Source organism: Rhincodon typus, chromosome 16 (assembly GCF_021869965.1).
Source record: "Rhincodon typus isolate 14 chromosome 16, sRhiTyp1.1, whole genome shotgun sequence".
Classification (NCBI taxonomy): Eukaryota; Metazoa; Chordata; class Chondrichthyes; order Orectolobiformes; family Rhincodontidae; genus Rhincodon; species Rhincodon typus.
This window is the reverse complement of record NC_063347.1, coordinates 55573288-55598253: the sequence shown is the minus strand read 5'-3', so window position 1 is coordinate 55598253 and position 24966 is coordinate 55573288. Positions and strand designations below refer to the sequence as shown.

Here is a 24966-nt window from a genome sequence, read left to right as displayed (position 1 = left end):
AGGTATCCTAGATAATCGACATCTAAACTAGTATTGGATCTGAACTGAGTGAGTCCTTGTTGTACAAAGAGACTGTCATTGTAAGCCCAAAGAAAGCTGCAAATGAACATGCCCATGGATGCTGTTATTGTGCAGAACACACAGATGGGCTCACATGAGATATGGTGGCCATTTAAGACAATTTTTTTTGTTCTTTTGTAGAAATTAAGAATTAAACCCACCTTGAAATCAAAATCTGCTTCTGTGAAGTTCTTGTGTAATGCAGGAGAAAGGTATTGAACTGTTGTAACAATTATGCTGCAAAATAAATATATAAAAGGTAAATCTAAGGCCATTCAGATCTCAGAATTTCAATGATCAAACCACAGATGATATCCATTCGGCCTGCTGCATGTGTGTTGATGTGAACTCTTTAACCAGAATCAACTAGTATCATCCCTTCTCTTTGGATTTCTTTTCAGTAATTTTCAAACATACATCCAAATTTTCTTTTTTTTTTTAAAACTGATTTCATAGTCTCTGTCTCAATCCTCACTAGTGGTATTTTATATCTAGTACTATTCAGTATTACTTAGTAATACTTAGTATAAGAATAAGTTGTTTCTCTTCGCACTAGATTTTAATAATCCTGACATTACATCACAGCTAGGAAAAACAAAATCTTGGAACTGAACTAAGATAGATCAATAAAAAATAGTTTTGACAAAAGGGCCAACCTGAAATAATAACCTGCCGTTTCTCTTTCAGAATACTATTAAGCCTGTAGATATGTTATAATTGACCTCATTGTTCCTGGGTTAAGGAAGGAAGTTAGAGTCTTTCTTCCTGATTGCTAACCAGTTATCTGTGTGCATGTACATTTGTGAAGACACGTCTGTTCACGCTTAAAAGTGTACATAAGTGCATGCACAAATGTACACATATAGGGTCAAGACAGAATTGCATTCTGAGGACTGCATAGTTGACTGGCCTGCCAATATTTAGTGCCTATGCTTGCGCATAGAGAATGGAGAAGGAGGTGGTTAAGTGGATAAAGGGAGCCAAACTCTTTGGTGGTAAGAGATAGTAGGAACTGCAGATGCTGGAGAATCTGAGATAACAAGGTGTACAGCTGGATGAACACAGCAGGCCAAGCAGCATCAGCTGCTTGGCTTGCTGTGTTCATCCAGCTCTACACCTTGTTATCTTTGGTGGTAATTTGCTTTACCACCAAAGAGGTACAGTGGGATACCTGTGACCAGATATGTTTTAAATTGCTCTACATGTATTTACTTGAACTGCTGCAGGCAACTTACTTGCTGGTTAGAAGTCTCATCACCATCCAGTCACGTGGGTAGACACTCAGCTTCATTAAATTTCGGAACACACAGAATATTTTTAATAAGAAATCCTAAAAGGGAAAGGAAGAATGAAATAACTTGATGAGTTAACACTAAAGTATTATTTTGTTTATCTTTTTGTTAAATTCGTTCCTTATTTTGTAGTAGTTTTGATATGATCAGTGTGATGAGAATTCAGTGAACAGCAAACCACATAGTCTGAGTTGCCTCAGACATACTGCCTGTATATTATTAAACAAGGGCTTGTTTAGTCTCTGGCAGGTCAGTGATGACAGTTACATTGCTTGGAAGTACACAGGCATAGTAAAACGGAAAGGATATACCCAACCATGCAAAAAGCTAATAATACAATAAAATGCATGACAGGACATGGGGCAAGCATAAAGTTGCTTAGACAGGAGGCTAACTGGTCAATACAACCAACTGATTCACATAGACAATTTTCTATATCTACTTTTCTGGTAAACTGTTTGATGTGAAAGTAATGTTCCATTAAGTTTTAAATCATCAAGATTTAGAAGCAGAGGTTTAGAAGGCTTCACGGAAGAAAACCGAGCAGAACTTCAGGAGGAGTGTGACAGTAAATCAATTAGCTAGTTGTGGTTGGACTGTTCAACACTACTGCCATGAAGTCATTCACAAAATCCATGGAGATACCATTAAGCAGTTAACAGCTCGCAGTTACAACTGAGGTTTGCTACTTTAACACTGTGGACATTTTAGATTAAAAAGAATATACCATGCAATTTCTGGGATTTGTGATCAGCAGTAATTACTGAAGAGTAAGGAGTTGAAGTCTGCAATGCTTCACCTATAGTTTACAAAATGACTTTGGAGAAGTAAAGCTTTTAAGGCACTTCAGATGGGTTTTATTATTTTAATTGCTAGGCAAATTGGTGAAACTTGTGCAAGTTGCATAGCAACAGCCTCTGGACTACAACTGTTGTGTTTTCCAGTAAACTTTAGGGTCAGTTGAAGAAAGACTTCTAAGATGGGAAGGCCAGTTTCTGATTCTTCTGAAAATAGCAGAAACTCAAAAACAGAATCATCTACAAAGATATTTCTTAGTTGAAATATTGTTAAGAACCTAGTGAAGTCATTTATCAGGATTTTTAACTCACTCCCATCTGAACTGAAGTCTGATTTAAATGTCATCAATTTTCAGCATTGCTACCTTGATGACAAGAAATTAACTGGACTGTGAGGAGTCTTTCATTGTTTTGTCCTTTGATTTTGATCCTTGGCCCCATCAGGGTGTTTTCGACAAGGTGTTTACCAAAACTCACTTTCACAGCCATGTTTCCTTTCTTAGGGAGTGCCAACTAACTGACCTTCCCCTTTCTGACGGTCAATATACTGTCCTCGGCAAAAGACTCAGCTTCATACCCTTATGCCCCCATCTTAATGATTTCGGCTCACCATGACATTGAACTGCTTTTCGGTCGCCTCTGTCTCCGCGCTCACTTCTTCGGGCAGGAATCCTCACACCCCATTCCACTGATCCATTCACCTGTCTCCAGTATTCACCCTCCACTTGGACCCCATCCTCTGGCCTTTTACTTGCCCTCAATCTCTTCAAGGAAAACTGCTAGCACGACACTGGCTATCCCAATTTCTCTGCTCCTCTCACCCGCTCTAACCTATCCCCTTCTGAAATTGCCACACTTTGCTCTCTCAGGTCCAAACCTAACTTTGTTATCACATCCACTGACAAAGGTGGTGCCATTGTAGTCTTTACTTGCGGAGGCTCAACACCAACTCTTGGACACTGTCAGTGTGGAGTTTGCACATTCTCCCCGTGTCTGCATGGGTTTCCTCCGGGTGCTCTGGTTCCTCCCACAGTCCAAAGATGTGCAGGCTAGGTGGATTGGCCATGCTAAATTGCCCGTAGTGTTCAGGGATGTGTAGATTAGGTGGGTAATATGTGGATGGATCTGGGTGGGATGTTCTGAGGATCGGTGTGGACTTATTGGGCTGAAGGGTCTGTTTCCACACTGTAGGGATTGTATCACTTTTTTCTACCTCCCCCGGATAACAACTCCACGTCAAGCCATTGTTGCCAGGACTGTCACCGACCTCATTACCTCCAGAAATCTTCCCCCAACTGCCTCCAACCTTACAGTCTCCCAATCCCGAAGAGTCCTCTTCTACCTTCTTCCCAAAATTGAAAAACTAGGCTGCCCCACTAGGCCCCCATCATATCAGCCTGTTCCTGCCCCACCAAGCTCCTTTCCTCCTATCTTGAGTCCATCGTCCCTCCACTTATTCAGGCCCTGCCCATTACATTTGCAATTCCTCCGATGCGCTCCACCATATTAACAATTTTCAGTTCCCTGGCCCTAACTGCTTCTTGTTCACCATATATGTCCAATCCCTTTATATCTCTAGCGCCACTAGGATGGTCTGAGAGCTCTCAGCTTCTTCCTTGACCAGAGGCCTGAACAATCCCCAACTACCACCACTCTCCTCGACCTGGCTGAACTTGCTCTCTCACTGAACAATTAATTCATCTCACATCTGCCAAATCTAAGGAGCTGCTAGGGGCACCCGCATGGGTCCCAGTTACGCCTGCCTCTTTATGGGGTATGTGAAACAATCTTTGTTCCAGTCCTACACTGGCCCCCCTCCCACAACTCTTCTCTTGGTACATCAATGACTGCTTTGGTGCCGCTTAATGGTCCCGCCAGGACCTTGAAAAATTTGTTCATTTTGCCTCCAAATTCTAAACTTTATAACTTTTACATCATCCATTTCTGACACTTCCCTTCCTTTCCTTGCCCTCTCCGTCTCCACTTTGGGGAATAAACTGTCCACTGCCTCCATTACAAAGCCACTGACTCCCATAGCTACCTTCACTACAGTTCTTCACACCCCACATTCTGCAAAGGTTCTATCCCGTTCTCCCAGTTTCTTCACCTACATTGCATCTGTTCAGATGATGCCAACCTCCGACACAGCGCTGCTGGCATAGCTTTCTTCTTCTGTAACTATGGTTTCCTGCCCACCGTGTTTGACAAGACCTTCAACCACATCCGACCTATCATCTGTGCTTCTGCTCTTGCCCATTCGGATCACTCACAAAAACGTGATCGGGTTCCCCTTGTCTTCACTTTTCATCCCACCAGCCTCCGCATTCACAAAATCGTTGTCCGCCATTTCAGACAACTCCAATAGAATACCACCACCAAACACATCTTCCCTTCATTCCCCTGTCTGCATTTTGCAGGGATCACTCCCCCCGGGACATCCCAGGCCATTCATCAACCAGTGACACCACCACTCCCTTCCCACAGCACTTTCCCATGTAACTGCAGAAGGTGCAACACCTGCCCCTTCACCTCCTCCCTGCTCATCAACAAAGGATCCAAACAATCTTTCCAGCTGAAGCACCATTTCACTGTACCTCCTTCAATCTTGTGTACTGTATTCACGGCACCCAACGTGGCCAACTGTACATTGGAGAAACCAAATGCAGACTGAGTGACCACTTTACAGAACACAACCAGGCTGTGTGCAAACATAATCCCAACCTTCCCGTGGCCTGTCATTTTAACACAGCATCCTGCTCGCATGCCCACTTGTCTGTCCTTGGCATGCTGCAGTGCTCTAGTGAATCACAGCACAAACTGGAGGAACAACATCTCATCTTCAGACTGGGCACTTTACAACCTTCTGGAGTTAATATTTAGTTCAACACCTTCAAATCATGAACCCACTCACATTCGGTCTCTTTCTTTCAGCTTTACTTGTTGCATTCTCTGTTACCATGTCCTCTCTCCCCTCTCCCATTAGTTGGAGCAACAGCTGAACCAAATCAGGAACACTGCTAGAATTCAAAAAGACTGATGAAGTAAAATCAGGGCAAAGCAACGAGCCGATTGGTGGTTGGGGGATAAGTTGCTTTTGTCTGTTTTAAAGCTGCACAAGGAAAAGAGTTCCAGCTGCTTCTTTTCAATATAAAACTTAATTAATTTTCTACTTTAAATTTACAGTAAGCATTTTTCTTTTAACTAAAGATATGACAGGGCTCTGTCCCCTGTATTGCAAGGCCTGCAGTAGTGGGAAATCTTAGATACACCTGGCAGTCTGATGGACCACACCTGCAGGAAGTGCCACTGATTTGATCAGCTCAAACACTGGATTCTGGAGCATGAGTGATGTGGTATGTGAATAGCTTGTTTTTAGTTGCAGTTACCTTGCAACTTAAGGCAGCTTAGTCAAGAGAGGGAATGGGTGACCATCAGAAGGGCGGTAGTTAGGAAAGCCCCAGAGTGCATCTCACTCAAGAACAGTTTTTCTGAGTTTAAAAACGGTGAGAGTGATAGTTCCTCTGGGGAGTACAGACAGAGCACTGTTGCACAAGGTGGGAATATTGTGGTTGGATGGCTTGCCGAGCTGGTTAGCCTTACCTGTAGTTGCCTCTGTCTGTTCCCTTGCTGGAGTCTAGAAGCAAGTAAAATTATCTTATTGAAGCTTAGAAGATCCTGAGGGGACTTGGCAGGGTAGATGGAAAAAAGGATGTTTCCCCTTGTGCAACATAAAAATAAGGAATTTCCAACTTAAGATGGAAATGCTGAGAAATGATTTTCTGTCAGAGAATCATTAATCTGTGGAATTCACTTTCTAGGCAGAAGTCAATAGATTCATGACTTACATAGGAATTGAAGGGTATAGGGTAGGCAGGAAAGTGAAGTTCAAGCCACAGTCACAATGCTGGAGCAAGGTCGAGGGGTCGCATAGCATGCTCCTGCTCCTAATTTATATGGTTGTGAACGTCAAGTATCATCAACCATGAAATCAATGGTACTGTATAACACAATTAAAATTTGAAGAACATGGATATTCCCACCTGTAGAGAAGATAATGTTAGTCGATTATATGACAACATTTGATAATTAATATTCATCCTTTGTCTAAACTTCAGGTGTTACTGTAGTTAGTTGTTAGCCTTAAGTATTACACGAAAAGTACATTAGTAAGCTGCATCTTTTCACTGAAGATTTGTCCTACATTTAATTTGTTGTAGCCATCCCTCACTATAGTTAATAAGAAACATTATCTCAAAGGTCTAGGTATGTAACTGACACAGATATATTGTATGGCAGGGTGATGGGAACCAGAGCTATGGATCAGAGGTTGGGGTAGCTGGTACAGGCAGATACAGTATGCAGAGAGTCTGTGAGGAAGATTAGACAGTTGATAGGGCAAAGTTTCAGTCAGTGTAACAGGTTGAAGTGTGTCTATTTTAATGCAATAAGTGTCAGGAATAAGGGTGATGAACTTAGAGCATGGATCAGTACTTGAAGCTACGATGTTGTGGCCATTACAGAGACTTGGATAACACAGGGGCAGGAATGGTTGTTGGATGTTCTGGGGTTTAGATGTTTCAAAAGAAATAGGGAGGGAGGTAAAAGAGGTGAGGGAGAGGCATTGCTAATCAGGGATGGTATCACAGCTGCAGAAAGGGAGGTTGTCGAGGAGAGTTTGTCCACTGAGTCAGTATGGGTGGAAGTCAGAAACAGGAAAGGAGCAGTAACTTTATTGTGAGTTTTCTATAGACGCCCTAATAGCAACAGAGATACTGAGGGACAGATTGGGAGGCAGATTTTGGAAAGGTGCAGAAGTAATAGGGCTGTTGTGGGTGACTTCAACTTCCCTAATATTGACTGGAACCTCCTAAGTGCAAGTAATTTAGATGGAGCAGATTTTGTCAGGTGTGTCCAGGAAAGATTGCTGACTCAATATGTAGATAACTAGAGGGGAGGCCATATTGGATTTAGTGCTTAGCAACGAACCAGGCCAGCTGTCAGATCACTCAGTGGGACAGCATTTCAGTGCTAGTGATCACAACTCCCTGACCTTTACTATAATCATGGAGAGGGATAGGAGCAGATAGTATGGGAAAGTATTTAATTGGGGGAGGGAATTACAATGCTATTAGGCAAGCACTGCAGAGCATAAATTGGAAACAGATGTTCTCAGGGAAATGCACAACAGAAATGTGGAGGTTGTTCAGGGAGCACTTGCTACGAGTGCTGGATAGATTTGTCCCACTGAGGCAAGGAAGGAATGGTAAGGTGAAGGAACCTTGGATGACAATACATGTGGAACATCTAGTCAAGAGGAAGAAGGAAGCTTATTTAAGGTTGAGGAAGCAAGGATCAGACAGGGCTCTAGAGGTCTACAAGGTAGCCAGGAAGGAAATGAGGAATGGACTTAGGAGAGCTAGAAGGGGGTATGAAAAAGCCTTGGTGGGTAGGATTAAGGAAAATCCCAAGGCGTTCTATACTTATGTGAGGAACAAGAGGATGGCCATAGTGAGGGTAGAGCCGATTAGGGATAGTGGAGGGACTTTGTGTGCGGAGTCGGAGGTGGTAGGGGAGGTCCTTAATGAATACTTTGCTTGAGTATTCACCAGTGAGAGGGACCTTGACGTTTGTGATGACAGCATGAAACAGGCTGATATCCTCGAACAGATTGATGTTAGGAAGGAGGATGTGCTAGAAATTTTGAAAAACATGAGGATAGATAAGTCCCCTGGGCCAGATGGGATATATCCAAGGTTTCTACGGGAAACGAGGGAAGAGATTGCTGCCCCTTTGGCAATGATCTTTGCGTCCTCACTGTCCACTGGAGTAGTACCAGAAGATTGGAGGGTGGCAAATGTCATTCACTTGTTCAAGGGAAGGAATAGGGATAATCCTGGGAATTACAGACCAGTCAATCTTAGTTCTGTGGTGGGCAAATTATTGGAGAGGATTCTGAGAGATAGTATTTATGATTATTTGGAAAAGCACAGTTTGATTAGAAATAGTCAGCATGGCTTTGTGAGGGGCAGGTCATACCTCACAAGTCTTATTAAATTCTTTGAGGATGTGACAAAACACATTGATGAAGGTCGAGCAGTGGATATGGTGTATATGGATTTTAGCAAGGCATTTGATAAAGTTCCCCAAAGTAGGTTCATTCAGAAAGTAAGGAGGCATGGGCTTCAGGGAAATTTGACTGTCTGGATACAGGATTGGCTGTCCAATAGAAGACAGAGAGTGGTAGTAGATGGAAAGCATTCAGCCTGGAGCTCAGCGATCAGTGGTGTTCCACAGGGATCTGTTCTGGGACCTCTGCTCTTTGTGATCTTTATAAATGACTTGGATGAGGAAGTGGAAGGGCGAGTTAGTAAGTTTGCCAATGACACAAAGGTTGGTGGAGTTGTGGATAATGTGGAGGGCTGTTGTAGGTTGCAATGGGACATTGACAGGATACAGAGCTGGGCAAAGAAGTGGCAGATGGAATTCAACCTGGAAAAGTGTGAAGTAATTCATTTTGGAAGGTCAAATTTGAATGCAGAATACAGGGTTAATGGCAGGATTCTTGGCAGTGTGGAAGAACAGAGGGATCTTGGAGTCCACGTCCATAGATCCCTCAAAGTTGCCACCCAAATTGATCGGGTTGTTAAGAAGGTGTATGGTGTATTGGCTTTCATTGGCAGGGGAATTGAGTATAAGAGCCATGTTGTTATGCTGCAGCTCTATAAACCCCTGGTTAGACCACACTTGGAATATTGTGTTCGGATGTGGAAGCTTTAGAGAGGGTACAGAGGAGATTTACCAGGATGCTGCCTGGACTGGAGGGCAGGTCTTACGAGGAAAGGTTGAGGGAGCTAGGGCTTTTCTCATTGGAGTGAAGAAGGACGAGAGGTGACTTGATAGAGGTGTACAAGATGATGGGAGGCATAGATAGAGTGGATGGCCAGAGAATTTTTTCCAGAGCAGAAATGACTATTACAAGAGGGCATAATTTTAAGGTGATTGGAGGAAGGTATAGGGGAGATGTCAGAGGTAGGTTCTTTACACAGAGAGTGGTAAGTGCGTGGAATGCGCTGCCGGCAGTGGTAGTGGAGTCAGATACATTAGGGACATTTAAGCGACTCTTGGGATAGGCACATGGATGATAGTAAAATGTAAGGTATGCAGGGTAGTTTGATCTTAGAGTAGGATGACAGGTCGGCACAACATCGTGGGCCAAAGGGCCTGTACTGTGCTGTACTGTTTTATGTTCTATGTGCAGTCAGAGGGGAAACGTCACTGCTAAAGAATGGAACAATTTATTGGAACTGTTTTTGCATTTTGACTGTTATGCATATTGTTGGTGTCATGTAAACATGCTTTATGTCAATAATGATTTTTATTCTATGGATAAAAACCTGAAATCAACCTTTTTTCAAAAACAGAGATTAAAATATGACTTGAGCTCAGAGTCAACGATGGCTATCCAATTTGCATAACCCTATTCCCACAGTCTCATCCAATGAGGCCGAGGCACCATGTCTCAAAGAACCATCAAGGACATAACTAGGAGAATTTAATTGAGCTTCATATCCTGTTCCCTTTAGCAAGGAATCAAGGCAATCACCTAAGGTACTCAACTGGTAGAGATGAACTGGTTAACCTATTGCTTGGACAATGGGACACTGCATGAGACAGGGTTTCCAGTCAAGCTATAAGAGTTGTATGCTGGAACCTGTTCGCTTGAGCAATGGCATCCTGGCTGGGTAGGTGATCCCTAGAAACGAACATAATATGTCACAAGATGGAATAAAAGAGTAATAGCCATGTTTGAATCCCTGTGCAATGATCCAGAAACAACAGGATTCTGTGCGTGTTCTGCCTTTTCTGCAGTAACAGGACAAATAGCTGAGATGTTGATAAGGGAAAACCCAACTGGGGTCCCTCCATCCTTCCCCTTTTTTCAACCCACCTTACAAATTTTAGAACCCTGCTTGAAAATGGTGACCAGTCAGGGACGCATCTGCTGCAGACAGAGACTGCAATACTGTCTCTAGAAGAAAAGCCATATCAGCCAGCTACATCATTAAATTGCATCCACCAAGGAAATAGCAAAACCACAAAACTCATTCTGAAGCCCGCCAAGTCATCAAGGTCCACAAACTGTATACCACTTTTATTTCCAGTTTTTCCAGAAACTTCTGTTTTGTACCCCTGTTATTTCTCTGGACTCTAGTTCAATTAATCTATCCTTCCTCATTTTGTAAATGGTTTACAAAGTAATTGTGAGTGTATTTTTTTTTTACACTTAGATAGGATCAAGTACATTGAACTTAACTTCTTTTGTAAAACTGAATAAAGCCTGTCTGTTTGGTTCTTTTATAATTGTAGTGTGTAAACAGTTAGATACCTACAGAACCAGCAAATATACCCTTTTCAAAAAATCTGAGATATGTAGAAAAAGAGGGGAGCTACTTGAACCCTTCACACCTGATTATAACACTGGCCAGATACACAGTAAATTTCCCAACAACTATCCTCAATCCAAAATTTAGGAAAGATCTACAACCACCACATTCCCCCCTTCCCAATGCCATAAAGCCAATAATGATCTTTTTGAGTGCAATTGATAATCGTGTAATAATTCTAGGCATTGGCTTTTGCTGTGGATATGGGTCCACACTTGGAATTGGGTTCAAACTATTCAATTTTTTTCTTACAGCTGGCTGATATTACAGATGGATACATGATTCTCCCAATGTCTGCACTTCGTATTAGAAGTGGCCTGGTACTCAGGAACCAACAAGAATATGCAACTGTATAAATCTGGTATATGCTTAAGATTAAATGTAAGAAACTTGTTCCCTATGATTGATCTCCATGGGGTTTATATTATTCCAAAGAATGACACACAATGGAAACAAAATTAAAAGGACAATCCAGTACCATGCTTTGAGTGTGCAAAATGCTGATCAGAGCTTATTCCCAGGGGCTGGAGAACATTGAGGTGATCTTGCTTTTTCTAATACCTATATTTTCACTTAAGCTACTCACAGAAGATTGAAAGTCAAATTATTTTTACCTTGAGCTCCTCCTTGCTCTGGAAATTATCAAGCAATTGTTGATAGTGGTTATCTGCCATTTGCCGAAGTAGGGACAGTAGACAGGTTACATACTCCCCCTAGGGAACCAGAGCAAAGTGTAACCATCAGTGTCTGAGATCATGACACAGCATATGGTACACCCAGTCAAAGGGGTTGAAATGGTTGTAGCAAGACAATGACGCACATAGAGTTTTATGGATTTATTATGCAATTACATGCCACATCTTTGATAAACTGCATAAAAAACACTGTATTTAGTAGGTCATAAGGGCTCCAGCTCAACTGACGTTTGAGGCATGGGGAGTTAGTCTTCCCTATTTCACAGCTCTCCAATCTTAGTCTCCACGCCCTGGGAGGAATGTAATGAGAAAGAAACTTATTCTTATTTGAAGTGAAAAATAGGAGGCTGCTTATTGCAGGAAATGTTACTTAATCCCAGGACAGTATCAAAAGGGAACAAACACACTTTCATTTATTTCATTTAATTTATTTTGCTGTTTTTAAAAATATCTATTATTCTTAAGTTTCCCCACTGATACAGTTAAGCATAAAGCTACACTGAACAGAGATAGTAGGAACTGCAGATGCTGGAGAATCTGAAGAAGGGTCTAGGCTCGAAACGTCAGCTTTCCTGCTCCTCTGATGCTGCTTGGCCTGCTGTGTTCATCCAGCTCTACACCTTGTCATCTCAGCTATACTGAACAGATGGGTCCAAAATGCAGTCTGAGGTTTGTACTTGGCTGACTGTTTCCAAGGCAGCAGTCACAGTGCTATAATTGGTTTCAGAAGCCCTGGGCTAAGAAAGGGAAAAATATGGGGATAGTACATTTTTATGGAAGGATGAACTAATTGGGTTGAGTGGTTTCCTGCATCTATACTTAGCTTTGTGGACTTTATAAAAGCAGCCAGCCTACAATTTTTGCTTATACTAATTTTGTAAAAATTGTTCAGCTGTCATTTAACACATTTAGGTCAGGGGAATAACTGGAAGTCAATCATGAAATCAATGTCAAACTTTTATCCAAATACAACAACAGTAGATTAATCAATTTTTTTTTAGGAAGTCTGGTAAACATTACAGAAATGTGCACCCAATCGTTATCGTTCTCCAGATGATTTATTGCTTAAAGAGGCATTGTCATCAAATTGCCCAATGAGTGCTTTCTAATTTTATATGAACACCAAAGGATCACTCGTTTATAGAATGACCAGCTCTTTATTGTACTTGGGGTACAAGTATTCCAGGAAAAATAATTTAAAGAATATTACGTTGAAACAAAATAATTTCTCATTATCAACCAACTATATTGCATCATAAAAATCATGCTTGCCTGATGACAAAAATCATGGCTTAACTCCTTGGATCCTGTCAGATAACAATGCATCTTCAAGTATTAGAATGCAGTCAATCTAAACATACCCAAATATGGAGTGTAGATGAAGTACAAACATGAGATTTTGAATTCATACACAGTCTTGCAGTCAGAAAGGCTTGTGGGATGTGGGTTTGGGAGGCGGGAGGGAGAAATCCATGCATGGGTGAGAACTATTAAAAAGGATCGTTAGTTACTAACAGTTATCTCTGCCGTGCACTGTGGGCAACGCTGTCCTCTTACCGCCTCCGCCATCTGGGACTTATTCATAATAGCAAGCAGAGTCTGTAGCAAGACGTCAAGAAGGCTCTCAACCATCATCTCCACCTCTTCTGACACTGAGCACTCCTGGACCACAGCACAATGACAGTTAATACATCAGAAGCACATATATAAGATTTGTGAGATAATGATTCTTAGCAAGTTACCTAGTACTGTAACATTCGTGGTCTACTAACAGCAAGTTTTAACATAATGAGAAACTCTTTCATTTTTAAATTATTTTTGATAATGTTCCTATGAAGTGTTACGGGATGTTTTGCTGCCATAAATGTGGTGTGTAAATGTCAATTGTTATTGTTAATGAACAGATTAAGTAGTTAAGGTTTAAAAAGGAGACTGCTTCTTTGTTAATGATAAACCAGAGGCAAACAATCTTTGCAATTTATGCAGGAATATTGGTCACAAATTAGAAAATAGAACATTCTATTTGATTGGAATCACCATGATTAAAATTGTGAACAAATTTGTGACGCATGCTGAGCAGGCTCATACATATTTGTACTCATATTTAGAGTGTCTAGGAGATGGTATTTTTGGAGCAGCTTATGGTAGACCCCACTAGGGAACATGCAATTCTGGATGTAGTGATGTGTAATGAGGCAGACTTGATTAGGGTGCTGAAGGTGAAGGAACCCCAAGAGGGCAGTGACCATAATATGTCAGAATTTACCCTGCAGTTTGAGAGGGAGAAGACTGAACCTGATGTAATGGTATCACAATTGCAAAAACATGAGGGAGGAGCTGGCCAAAGTTGATTGGAAGGAAAGATGGTGGAGCAGCAATGGCAGGAGTTTCTGTAGGTAATTTGAAAGACACAGCAGAAATTCATCCTAAGGAAGAAGAAACATTCTAAAGGGAGGATGATGCAGGAGCCCTTTTCAAGAGGGAGGAAGGCAAGAAACAGGAAACTAGAGGCCAGTTAGCTTGACCGTGGTTATTGCTAAGATATTAGAGTCCATTATTAAGAATTGCGTTTGTGGAAGAGTATGGTAAAATAGGGCGGGAGTTGCATGGCTCCGTCAAGGGCAGGTCATGCCTGACAAATCCATTAGAATTCTTTAAGGAGGTAACAAAACAAGTTAGACAAAGGACAGCCAGTGGATGTTGTTGCTAAGTTTGCAGATGACACAAAGATAGGTGGAGGGACAGGTAGTGATGAGGAAGCACGATGGCTACACAAGGACTTGGACATACGAGGCGAATGGGCAAAGAAGTTACAGATGGAATACAATGTGGCAAAGTGTGAGGTTATACATTTTGGTAGGAAAATTAGAGGTGTAAACTATTTTTTAAATGGGGAAAAGCTTTGGAAATCTGAAATGCAAATGGACTCAGGAGTCCTAGTTCATGATTCACTTAAGGTTAACATGTAGGTACAGTTAGTGGTTAGGATGACAAATGCAATCTTGTTATTCATTTCAAGAGGGCTAGAAAATAAGAGCAGAGATGTACTGCTAAGGCTGTAAAGGGCTCTGGTCAGACTGGATTTGGAATATTCTGAGCAGTTTTAGGCCCTGTATCCAAGGAAAAATGTGCTGGCATGGAGAGTGTCCAGAAGAGGTTTACAAGAATGATCCTGAGGATGAAGGGCTTGTAATATGAGGACTCTGGGTCTGTACTTGATGGAGTTTAGAAGGATGAGGGGGATTTGACTGAAACTTACAGGATGCTGAGAGGCTTGGATAGAATGTATGTAGAGAAAATGTCTCCACTAGTAGGCACCCAGGGCACAGACTCGGGGTGAAGGGACAACACTTTAGAACTGAAATGATGAGGAATTTCTTCAACTAGAGGGTGATGGCTCTTTGGGACTCAGAGTTCTACAGAGGGCTGCGGAGGTGAAGTCGCTGAGTGTATTTAAAGCAGCGATAGGTCTGTTCTTGATTAGTAAGGGGATTAAGGGTTACAGAGAGAAGGCAGGAGAATGGGGTTGAGAAACATATTACCCATGATCAAATGGCGAAGCAGATTCATTGGGCTGAATGACCTAATCCTGCTCTCATATCTTATGGTCTATTTCTGTTTTAATATATGTATTTGAAACCAAGGAAAGGAAACACAGCTTTTGCATGTAGTTATGTCATTGTCTATAAAGATATGAAAGCTATTAATCATTCTGTTTGGTTGATTTCTATATGGAAAGAGAACTACCTCAAGCAGGTCAGGCAGATAAAAATTTTGCATCTGAATGGTAAGTTTTCAGTCCTGACAAGGCCATAATGAGCTCTGTGGGAATTTAAAGCTCATAAATTCTATGTTCGTCAACTCATCTCAGAGGAGAACCTTTGAGACTACATTGTGTTTATCAAGATAGTTAAGAAGGCTTATATGATTATTTAAAAAAAAAACTGTAGAACGAAAACTGAAAGCAGCAATCTTAAAAGGATAGCTCAACCCTTTATGAACTATTACCAGTTTGAATAGTTTAATATTTTTGCCTCTGTTCTCTTTTGCTTCCAAGGTTCTTGTTTAATTGTAAGTAAGTGGTTTAGCTCAGACAGTTTAATGATATTTAGCATCTTATAATCCAGCAGATACTGTGAGCAGCCGAAGAATTTACAAAATTTGTTTGTAGGATGTGGTTAATTCTAATAAGATTGCATTGATGGTGAATCCTATTGTGGTGGTTGTGATGGTTGTGATGGTTGTGATGGTGGTGCTGGAGGTGGTGGGGGGTTTCCTTGAATTGCTCAAGTCCAGATTGCATTAAGTAGACAATTTCCAGATTTTAGCCTATCAGTGATGAAGTCACAAAATATATCTAAATCAGGACAGTCTGTGACCCTGTCCTTCTTAGTAGCAGAAGTCATATGGCTGCGATATACTCACGAAGCAAGCTTGGCATGATGCTGCAGTGCAATGTGTAGACAATATATATTGCAGCCACAGTTTAGATGTGTTACAAAGGTTGGATAATAAGTTTAGTGGGCAAGTTCAGTTGGACTGTTTGTCCTGAATGATGTTGAACCTCTTAAGAGTTTTGTTGCAGCTGTGCCTATTCATTCCATCACACTCTTGATTTGCATTGTGTAGATGCTAGAAAGACATTGATGGATCGGATGTCAAACCACTTATTGTAGATTATTTAGAATCTCTTTCTCTTTCATGGCCATAGTATTGATATAGTTGATTCAATGACATTCTTAGTCAGTAATGACCACAGCATTTTAAGAGCAAAAGCCTCAGCAAAATGACAGTGCAATTGAAGGTCACATTGCATTTTTTTCATGCTGAAAATGGATATTGTTCAGTTTTTAGGTGGTGTAAATGTTACTTGTCAGCCAAGCTTCAAATTGTCTAAGCTTTTTTAGGCTGGTATGGGCTGTTGATTCCTAACATTGTAGAATGATCAGCCACCATTTATAAGATGGAGAGAATATCGCAGCTAAAGATCTTAAGATAGCTGGTTTAAGAACAATGCCATTAGAAACTCTGCCAGTGATGTTGTGGCTGTGATGCATGTTCTGCAACACCAGGTTTCCTATTCACTTCAGTACTTGCAAGGTCTCCCTTGGATCATACATATTTAAACAGGTTAAGTAAATAGGGAAAAAAGTTGGCAAATGAGTATACTGTGGGAAAAGTGTGAAGTTGTTCATTTTGGATGGGAGAATAGAAGAACAGAATATAATTTAAATGGAGAAAAACTGCAGAAAAATATAACAGAAGGGATTTGGGGGTACTTGTTCATGAAAAACAGAAAGCTAGCACACAGGTGCAGCAGTACTCAGAAAGGCTAATGGAATGTTGGTGTATAAATAGGGCATTCTTTCTTACTGCAACTGTACAAGGTACTGGGGAGACCACATCTGGAGCACTGTGAGGAACTTCGGTCCACTTATTTAAGGAAAGATATTGTTTCATTGGAAACAGTTCAGAAAATATTCACTAGTATGATCCTAGTATAGAGAGATTCTCTTATGAGCAAATGCTATACAGGTTGGGTTGCTATTGACTGATTTTAGAAGAATGAGAGGTGATCTGAACAGTCCAGTTCTGAAGAAGGGTCACTGGACCTGAAACATTAACTGTGCTTTCTCTCCACAGATGCTGTCAGACCTGCTAGGTTTTTCCAACAATTTCCATTTCTGTTTCTGATTTCCAGTATCTGCAGTTCTTTTTCTTTGTCAACTGTTCATTAATTGGATTTAATTGTTTCCAAGCAGTGATCATTAACTTGTGCTCCTACACATAGAAACAGACTAAAACTGTGATTTTTGGATTAGGAGCTGCAAATCTGTAATGTGTATGTCTTTAAAACAATGTTTACAAGACTGGTTTCAGTTCTATTTTTCGCTGGCTGGCTTTCAAGATTTTAATAGAACAGCAGAAAATGGTTTTCTAAATGTAAAGGATGGAAACTAAGAGAAAACAATCAGACGAAAGTAAAATCTAGAAAACTAAAAGCCTAGTTAATATTATGGAAAATGACAGAAAGGAATTGTAATTTGTTGAGGGTATGAGTACTCTCTGTGAAATTTTCAGAAGCTGAACCATATGACAGTAAAAGAATAAAGTGGATGAGTGAAGATTTTTCTGCCTATCAAGGCAGGAACCAAGGCATGGCCTTGACACTTCCTAGAAGTAAAATCAGAAATATTTTGCAAGATGGATACCTATTAATAGGATAGTAAGAAAGATTCAGACCTTTTATTTGAGCTCTTGGAGGAAATTTACAAGAAAGTTAATTTGTTTATCACCTATGAGGCATGGGCAGATTTGATTGATTTTAGAAAACTAAAGGCTATTCCATGACCACCATAAATTTTAACTAATTACATAAACACTTGAGAAAATTAAATTTGGGGATTCCTTGATCAGTACAGTGTTTAAATTGCTGAATTGTGCTAAGGTGTCTCAAATGAAGAGGCAAATAACTTTATCTGGTGTTCAGCCTTCAGAACAGATAGGACCTTTGGCAGATCTGAGAATTACAGCAGAAGACCTGGAACATAAATAATAGCTGCATAAATCCAAGGAATACACTAGAAACACACAATAGTTGCTTCAGATATGATTTGAAGTATTGATTTGAAGCATTGTTGTGATTAACTCTTCAAAGTGAAGAGGCAGGGTCCTCAAAATGACATCCTATTAAGAGAATTCTGAGCAAAAGGATGAAGATAATGATGAATTTGAACAAATCAAACTGGTCACAGGGAGGTTCAGTCCTATGATAATGTGTTAGTCACATACTCCTTTAACTGTGCAGTACTAGATATTACTTGTAGTACAAAAGTACATGAACAGATTGGTTAAAATATTAATTTAGCTCATTAAGTAGTGAGAATTGATGAAGGATTAAGAGATATAAAACCTTAGGTTTGGTGATGGCCAGTTTTAGGACACTAAAGACAATTATAATTCCATGTAAAAGTAAAAACAATCCCATGTAAATTCAATTTTAAAAGTAATGCCATTGCCTCCAGTGAGGTATTTGCCCTGTTGAGTTATTTCTCCATGAAAAACGCATAAATGAAAAACATGGAGTATGATAAGGTATTTATTGTTGGAAAGTCAACTGATCTGCAGGTTATCCTGTCAAGACATTACTGTATCTGCCCATTCCCCCCAAAAAAACTTTGATGTCTCTCATTATCTAGTGCTAACCATGGTAATCTCATTCCTGTCCAACTCACTCATTCCCTTGCTGAACATGTGGATTCAAATATTAGAACAGTTGTCAAAGCCGTTCTAACATCTACCCCTGGTATGTCTGTTGACTTAGGAACAAGGCCTTGCTATCTATGAAATAACAATGGATCTCTGAATTGATATCATGGCCATTACAGAAACATAGGAAGGGTGATGATATCTTTACCCTTAAGCTTCTCTGCTTAGATCTTCTAATACCTGTCCCAGTGAGATTACCACAGTTGGTGGTTTCACTTTTATCACCAGATATAAATGGTTTGACTGCCTAATTCTCTGGCACTTTCTCCTTCTTTGACCATATCATCTTGATCTACCTCTGAACCAAAATCTTCATTTTTTACTCCCCTCCCAAGTTTGAAAAAATTTGCTCACTTAGATATCTGTACTGCTTTCTTCCTTCATGTTCTATCAAATCACTTATTTTTTATGGAGATTTGAACTACCACCTCAACTCACTGTATTCTTTCTCTCCTCTCTGAATTATCTTCTTCTTATCCACATTAAATGTCTTCATTTATTTAAACTCCACCAACTCATAATCACAGTCATCCTTTTAACCTTGCCATCTCAAGTGGTCTCGCTTGTTCTATCATATCAATAACAGATAAGCCCATCTCTAATAACTTTCTACTCTCATTCCCTATCCACATCTCCTTCCAAGCTCCAACCCTACCATCTTCTGTATGTGATCATGAAAACAGAAACTATCCCAATTGTTAAAAAGCGGAGGCCAACTCCCCCTCCCCCCAACCCAGCACTCTGATAACTAAAACTGAAACAGCCAGAGAGGCGCGCCTTGCTCTATAATCTGTTAAAAGAGCCCCCAATCTGTTATAAAGAGTGGTTAAATAAAAGAAACCCCTGGCAGTCACTTTATAATCAACAAGTAATAATTTATTTATCTAACTTTAACAGTGAACACATTGATTAAACTATTAACAAACATAATAAATCCCTTCTAACTACTAACTATTCCCAAATAAAACAAGATTGTAATGATATGCTGTTCCAATAAATACAACGCCCACTTACATAAAATAAAATTTAAAAAAATTAGAATTTAGTCTTTCGAAATGACAGTTAGGTTGTAGCTTCTGAATGTTCTGTGTCTTCTCCGGCGAATTCTTCTGTCAGGAATGCCTTCTTGAATATGCTGTCACCTCTCAAATCTGTTCAGAAAGTTCTTGGAATTCCATGTTTGAATTTCGCCAAACCAGCATCTGCCCTTGCTATAGTACTGAAACAGCTCTTCTCAAAGTTATAATTAATATCCTATTTGACTCTGACAAAGGTAAACCAGTCCTCCCATCCTTCTTGAAAACCGAAAGAACTGCGGATGCTGTAAATCAGGAACAAAAACAAAGTTGCTGGAAAAGCTCAGCAGGTCTGGCAGCATCTGTGAAGGAAATAACAGAGTTAACGTTTCAGAGGTTCTGAGGAAGGGTCACCGGACCTGAGATGTTAACTCTGTTTTTTCCTTCACAGATGCTGCCAGACCTGCTGAGCTTTTCCAGTAACTCTGCTTTTGCTCCCATCCTACTTGACCCGTCTGCAACCTTTGACACAACTCCTTCCACCATCTTCACCCAATATGAGATATTCTGTCTGTCTGGTTTCACTGCTATTCGTCTAATTATAGCCAGAGTGCCAATTCCAATGTTTTTTTTCTCTTCTTCCGTACTGTTATATCTAGTATCCCCACAAGGATCTATACTTGGCATCCAATGTTTCGTCCGTATGCCGTCATTTGGCAGTATCCAAAAACACAAATGTTAGCTTTTCACATGTATGCCGATGACTGCCAGCTTTACCTCACTACCATCTTTCCTGACTCTTCCACCGTTGCTGAGTTATTAGACGGCTTCTCCGATATCCAATCCTGGATGAGCAGAAATGTCCTCCAATTAAATTTTTGAAGAGTAAAGCCATTGTTTTAGGTTACTGTTCCAAACTCCTCTCACTTGCTTTCAATTCCATCCCTCTACTTGACAACTGTCTGAAACTTAACCAGACTGTTTCCAATCTTGGTGTCATACCTAACCTGGAGAGGAGCATTTGACCACATATTCACATCATTACCAAGATCATTTTTTTCCACCTATCTAAGCTCACCTGACCACACCTGCCTCAGCTAACCTTTAATGAAGCCTTCATTTCACCTTGTTATGTCTAGACTTTATTATTCAATTGCATCTCTGGCTGGGGTTCTACATTTTCCAATGTAACAACTTGAAGTCATCCAAAACTATGCTGTTTCTGTGTTAACTTGCACCAACTCCTATCCATCTGTCATCCCTGTGAGCACTGACACCTACTGGCTCATTCAAGCAACCTAACTGCCTTTAAAGATTTTAATTTCAAATGACTTTAATGCTTTTAAATAATTTAAGCATTCTTAATTCTTGCTTTCAAATCTCTCCATTGTCTTTTCTTTCCTTGTCTCTATTAACTCCTCAAATCTTTGATGCTTTCAGGCCCTTTGAATATTCCCAATTTTAATCACTCCATCGTCGGTTGTCATATTTTCAGTTGCCTTGGGCCTAAGCTCTAGAATTTTCTCTTAAAACTTTTCCTCCACTGTACTGCACATTTCTTCTTTAACAAGATCCTTGAAACGTACCACCTTTTTCAAAAAGATAGAGGTCATCTAACTCAGACAGTCATAGAGTCATAGAGTAATACGGCATGGAAACAGACCCTTCAGCCCAAACTGGTCCATGCTGCCCACTCAGCTAGTTCCAATTGCCTGCATTTGGTTCGTATCCCTCCAAACCCTTTTCATCCATGTACCTATCCAAATGTTTTCTTAAATATTGCTATTGTACCTGCCTCAACCACTTTCTTTAGCAGCCCTTTCCAAATATGCACACTCTCTGCATGAAGAAGTTTTCCCTCAGGTCCTTCTTAAATATTCTCCCCTCACCTTAAACCTATGCCCTCTAGTTTTCAATTCCCCATCCCTGGAAAAAAGGCTTTATGCATTCATCCGAACTATGCTCCACATGATCTTGTGCAAATCAGTAAGGTCACCCTACATTCTCCTACATTTCAAGGAATAAAGTGTTATCCTGGCCAACTTCTCCCTATAACTCAGGCCTACTAGTCCTGGCAAGATCCTTGTAAATTTTCTTTGCACACTTTCCAGTTTAACTACGTCTTTCCTACAACAGGGTGACCAAAACTGTACACAATATTGCAGACGTTTCATTACCATGCTGGGTAGCATCCTCAGTGCAGCACTGAGGATGTTACCCAGCATGGTGACGAAACGTCTGTGATACAAGAAACCAGCTCGGCGAGCCAACCAACCTCAACACCCACAACCCGAGCTACAAATCTACTCCAAAACCTTACTGTACACAATACTCCAAGTGCAGCCTCACCAATGACTTATACAACTGTAACAATAACATCCTAACTCCTACACTCAGTGCCTCAACCAATGAAGGCCAGCATGCTAAATGCCTTCTTCACCACCCTGTATATCTGTGATATCACTTTCAATGAACTATGTACTTGTACTCCTAGTCCCTCTGTTCCTCAACACTCCTCAGGACCTTACCATTTACTGTGTAAATCCTACCTTAGTTTGACTTTCCAAAGTGCAACACCTCACGCTTATCTTGCCTTGTACATTAACATCCGGATCATGTATGTAAATAACAAAGGTCCCAGCATCGACCCCTGTGGTATACAACTAGTCACAGGACTCCAGTCTGAGAAACAACCTTCAATCATCACCCTCTGTTTCCTACGATCGAGTCAATTTTGAATTCACTTAGCTAACTTTTCCTGTATCCCATGCAATTTAACCTTAATGACCAGCCTGTCACGTGGGACCTTGTCAAAGGCCTTACTAAGGTACATATAGACAACATCCACCGCCCTATCCTCATCAAACCTCTTGGTTACACCTTTGAAAAATTCTAAAAGATTTGTCAGACACGACTTCCCATGCACAAATCTATGCTGACTATCCAAAGGTTGGTTGATCCTGTCTCTCAGAATCCTCTCCAATAACTTGCCTACTACTAATTTCAGGCTTACTGGCCTGTAGTTTCCTGGCTTGTCTTTGCTACCTTTCTTAAACAATGGAACAACATTAGCCATCCTTTAGTCTTCCGGAACTTCACCAGTGACTAAAGATGAAGAAAAAATCTTTGCAAGGGTCTCTGCAATTTCTTCCCTAGCCTCCCACAATGTCCGAGGATGGACTTGATCAGGCCCAGGGGATTTAGCCACATCAATGTGCTTCAAGGCTGCAAACACCTCCTCTCTGGTATAATGTGTGGTCCAAAACATCCCTACTTGTTTCCCTTATGTCCTTAGCATCCATGATTTTCTCCTCAGTAAGCACTGAGGAGAAATATTCATTAAAAATCTCCTCCAACTCCTGGGGCTCCACACATAGGCGGCCATGCTGATCTTTAAGGGAACCTATTCTCTCCCTAGCCACCCTCTTACTCTTAATATAGCCATAGAATCTCTTGGGATTATCTTTAACTTTATCTGCCAGATCCACTTCATCCTTTTACTGACAAAATAGAAATCAAAAAGAAATATCTAAGTTTGTGGACAATTTGCTCACCTTTACATCAAAGATTAAAAATCCCATCCTGCCGTTCTTGATAATGAACAGTACACAAGGCTAACAGAAGAGATTAGTGGGTAATATGAAATCATTATTACGTGTTAAGAGATACTGCCATGTCTTACTGCAAGACTTCCATTGGCAGATATTTAAGCAAGCAAATTGTCACATATCAAAAGGAATGGGACAAAGCCAGAAATTATGTTCATTCTATATTTTATAGACCTAGCAGTCAGATATTGTATTTCTAGAATAATACATTGCAAATACAAAAGGGTTATTACAGACAAAATCGTAGATAAGTGGATAGAGGCTGAACTTGGGATACCTGCTAAGTTTCTACCTTATAATGGAAGACATTTTGCCAATAACAAGTGCAAAGAAATGTGAGTATATGGTTATGGTCATGAATGCCTCAACTGAAAGTAATTTCAGCAACAGACTTTGTGAAATAAATTATTATAAAACATTTAAAAGCTATATGTGCATGAGACAAGACTGCGGTCTTGAAGAAAATTCAGAGAATACTGAGGCACCATGTAAGATCATCCATGAGGAAAATTCAGAAAATTTGTTGTACTGTAAGTGAGGGTCATAAAGGATTAAAAGGCCCAGTAAGGTAATAAGTTATGATGGTAAAACAACTCTTAATAACGTGATCTCCAAGTTTGAAAAGGTTCATTCCTCACCCTTTCATCAGAATTAATTATAAAATTTCATACTCCTAGCAATTGATATAAGTGAACAGGGTTCCGTGTGCTTTAAATGCATATGTTCTTTGTGATGAAGGTCCTGAGGAACAGAATACAGTAAATCAATGTCTGGAAAATGGTAATATGAAGGAGAATGACATACAGGACAAATCTATCATATTCACAGTATGATGAACTCAGTACTTGGAAAAAAGCTTTGTAAGATATCTCTTTAAAGCCAATGAGAAACTAAGCTAACATTGGAAAGATGAATTCCTGACTATGAGTTCATTAGACTGCTAACAAATTATCCTAGCTTGAGGTTACTAAGGAGAAAATGTTTAGGCAAGATGCAATACCATATACTTGGCTGTGATTTAACATTGCCATGGAGATGGGGGTTTGCTGATCAGAAAGATCAATTACAGTGAATAGATAGATTTAGAGCACAGATCGTGAATAGGGCAATTTTTATTATTATTGTTTCATTTCTGCCAGAGATTGTTTAACAATGTTTATTAAGGGGTTTGGATAACAGATTCTCTGGGGGAATTTGTATCATCAGGACTGGCCTGAACCTAGCTAATTAGGGTTTCTAAGACTGTACTATTGGTGTTAATTGTATCCAAGGCTCTTGGATAGAATAGAATTGCGCAGTGAAAGCAACTCAAAAATCAAATCCATTAAGTAAGAAAGTGAGAAACCCTATATACTGTATGCTGAGTTGAATGTATTGTCAGATTGCATACAGGGCCACAGTTATTTGGGAAGTATCACAGTACTTGTAACTGTGCTGGAAATCTATGCGATATCAGCTATTCACAGTGAAATTCGTCTATTCGAGTAAAATGCAATTTGTCCTTCACTGTGTGATGTAAGTTGCGTGATTTATATATATTTGAATATCATTTAATTTTGTGCTTGGATTTTGACCTGCTGGCAAGTGGATTTTGGTTTGTATGAATAAAGGATTAGCTTGTCAATATTTCTAGAATCACAACTTTTTTAAAACCAATGAGGTGGAGTCCCTGGGGTGACATTGGGAATATGTTTGCATTTGGGAGAGTTTTACAAGCAGACACAGTAAACATTGAGGAGCATTAGCCTGCTTTCCGTTTAGAAGGATCTGGAAACAATTCCTTAG

The 24966-nt window shown here is 40.2% G+C and overlaps 1 protein-coding gene across 1 annotated transcript in view; it reads right to left on the bottom strand.

Annotated features, from left to right (window-relative positions):
- Positions 1-24966, bottom strand: part of dock3 (dedicator of cytokinesis 3) — an 821127-nt gene that overhangs the window by 144045 nt on the left and 652116 nt on the right. The window contains exons 23-26 of the mRNA XM_048606243.1: positions 12804-12950; positions 11208-11306; positions 1296-1390; positions 222-297 (exon numbers count right to left, since the gene is read on the bottom strand). Coding sequence (XP_048462200.1) covers positions 222-297; positions 1296-1390; positions 11208-11306; positions 12804-12950 — 417 coding nt within the window. The remainder of the gene's footprint in view (positions 1-221; positions 298-1295; positions 1391-11207; positions 11307-12803; positions 12951-24966) is intronic.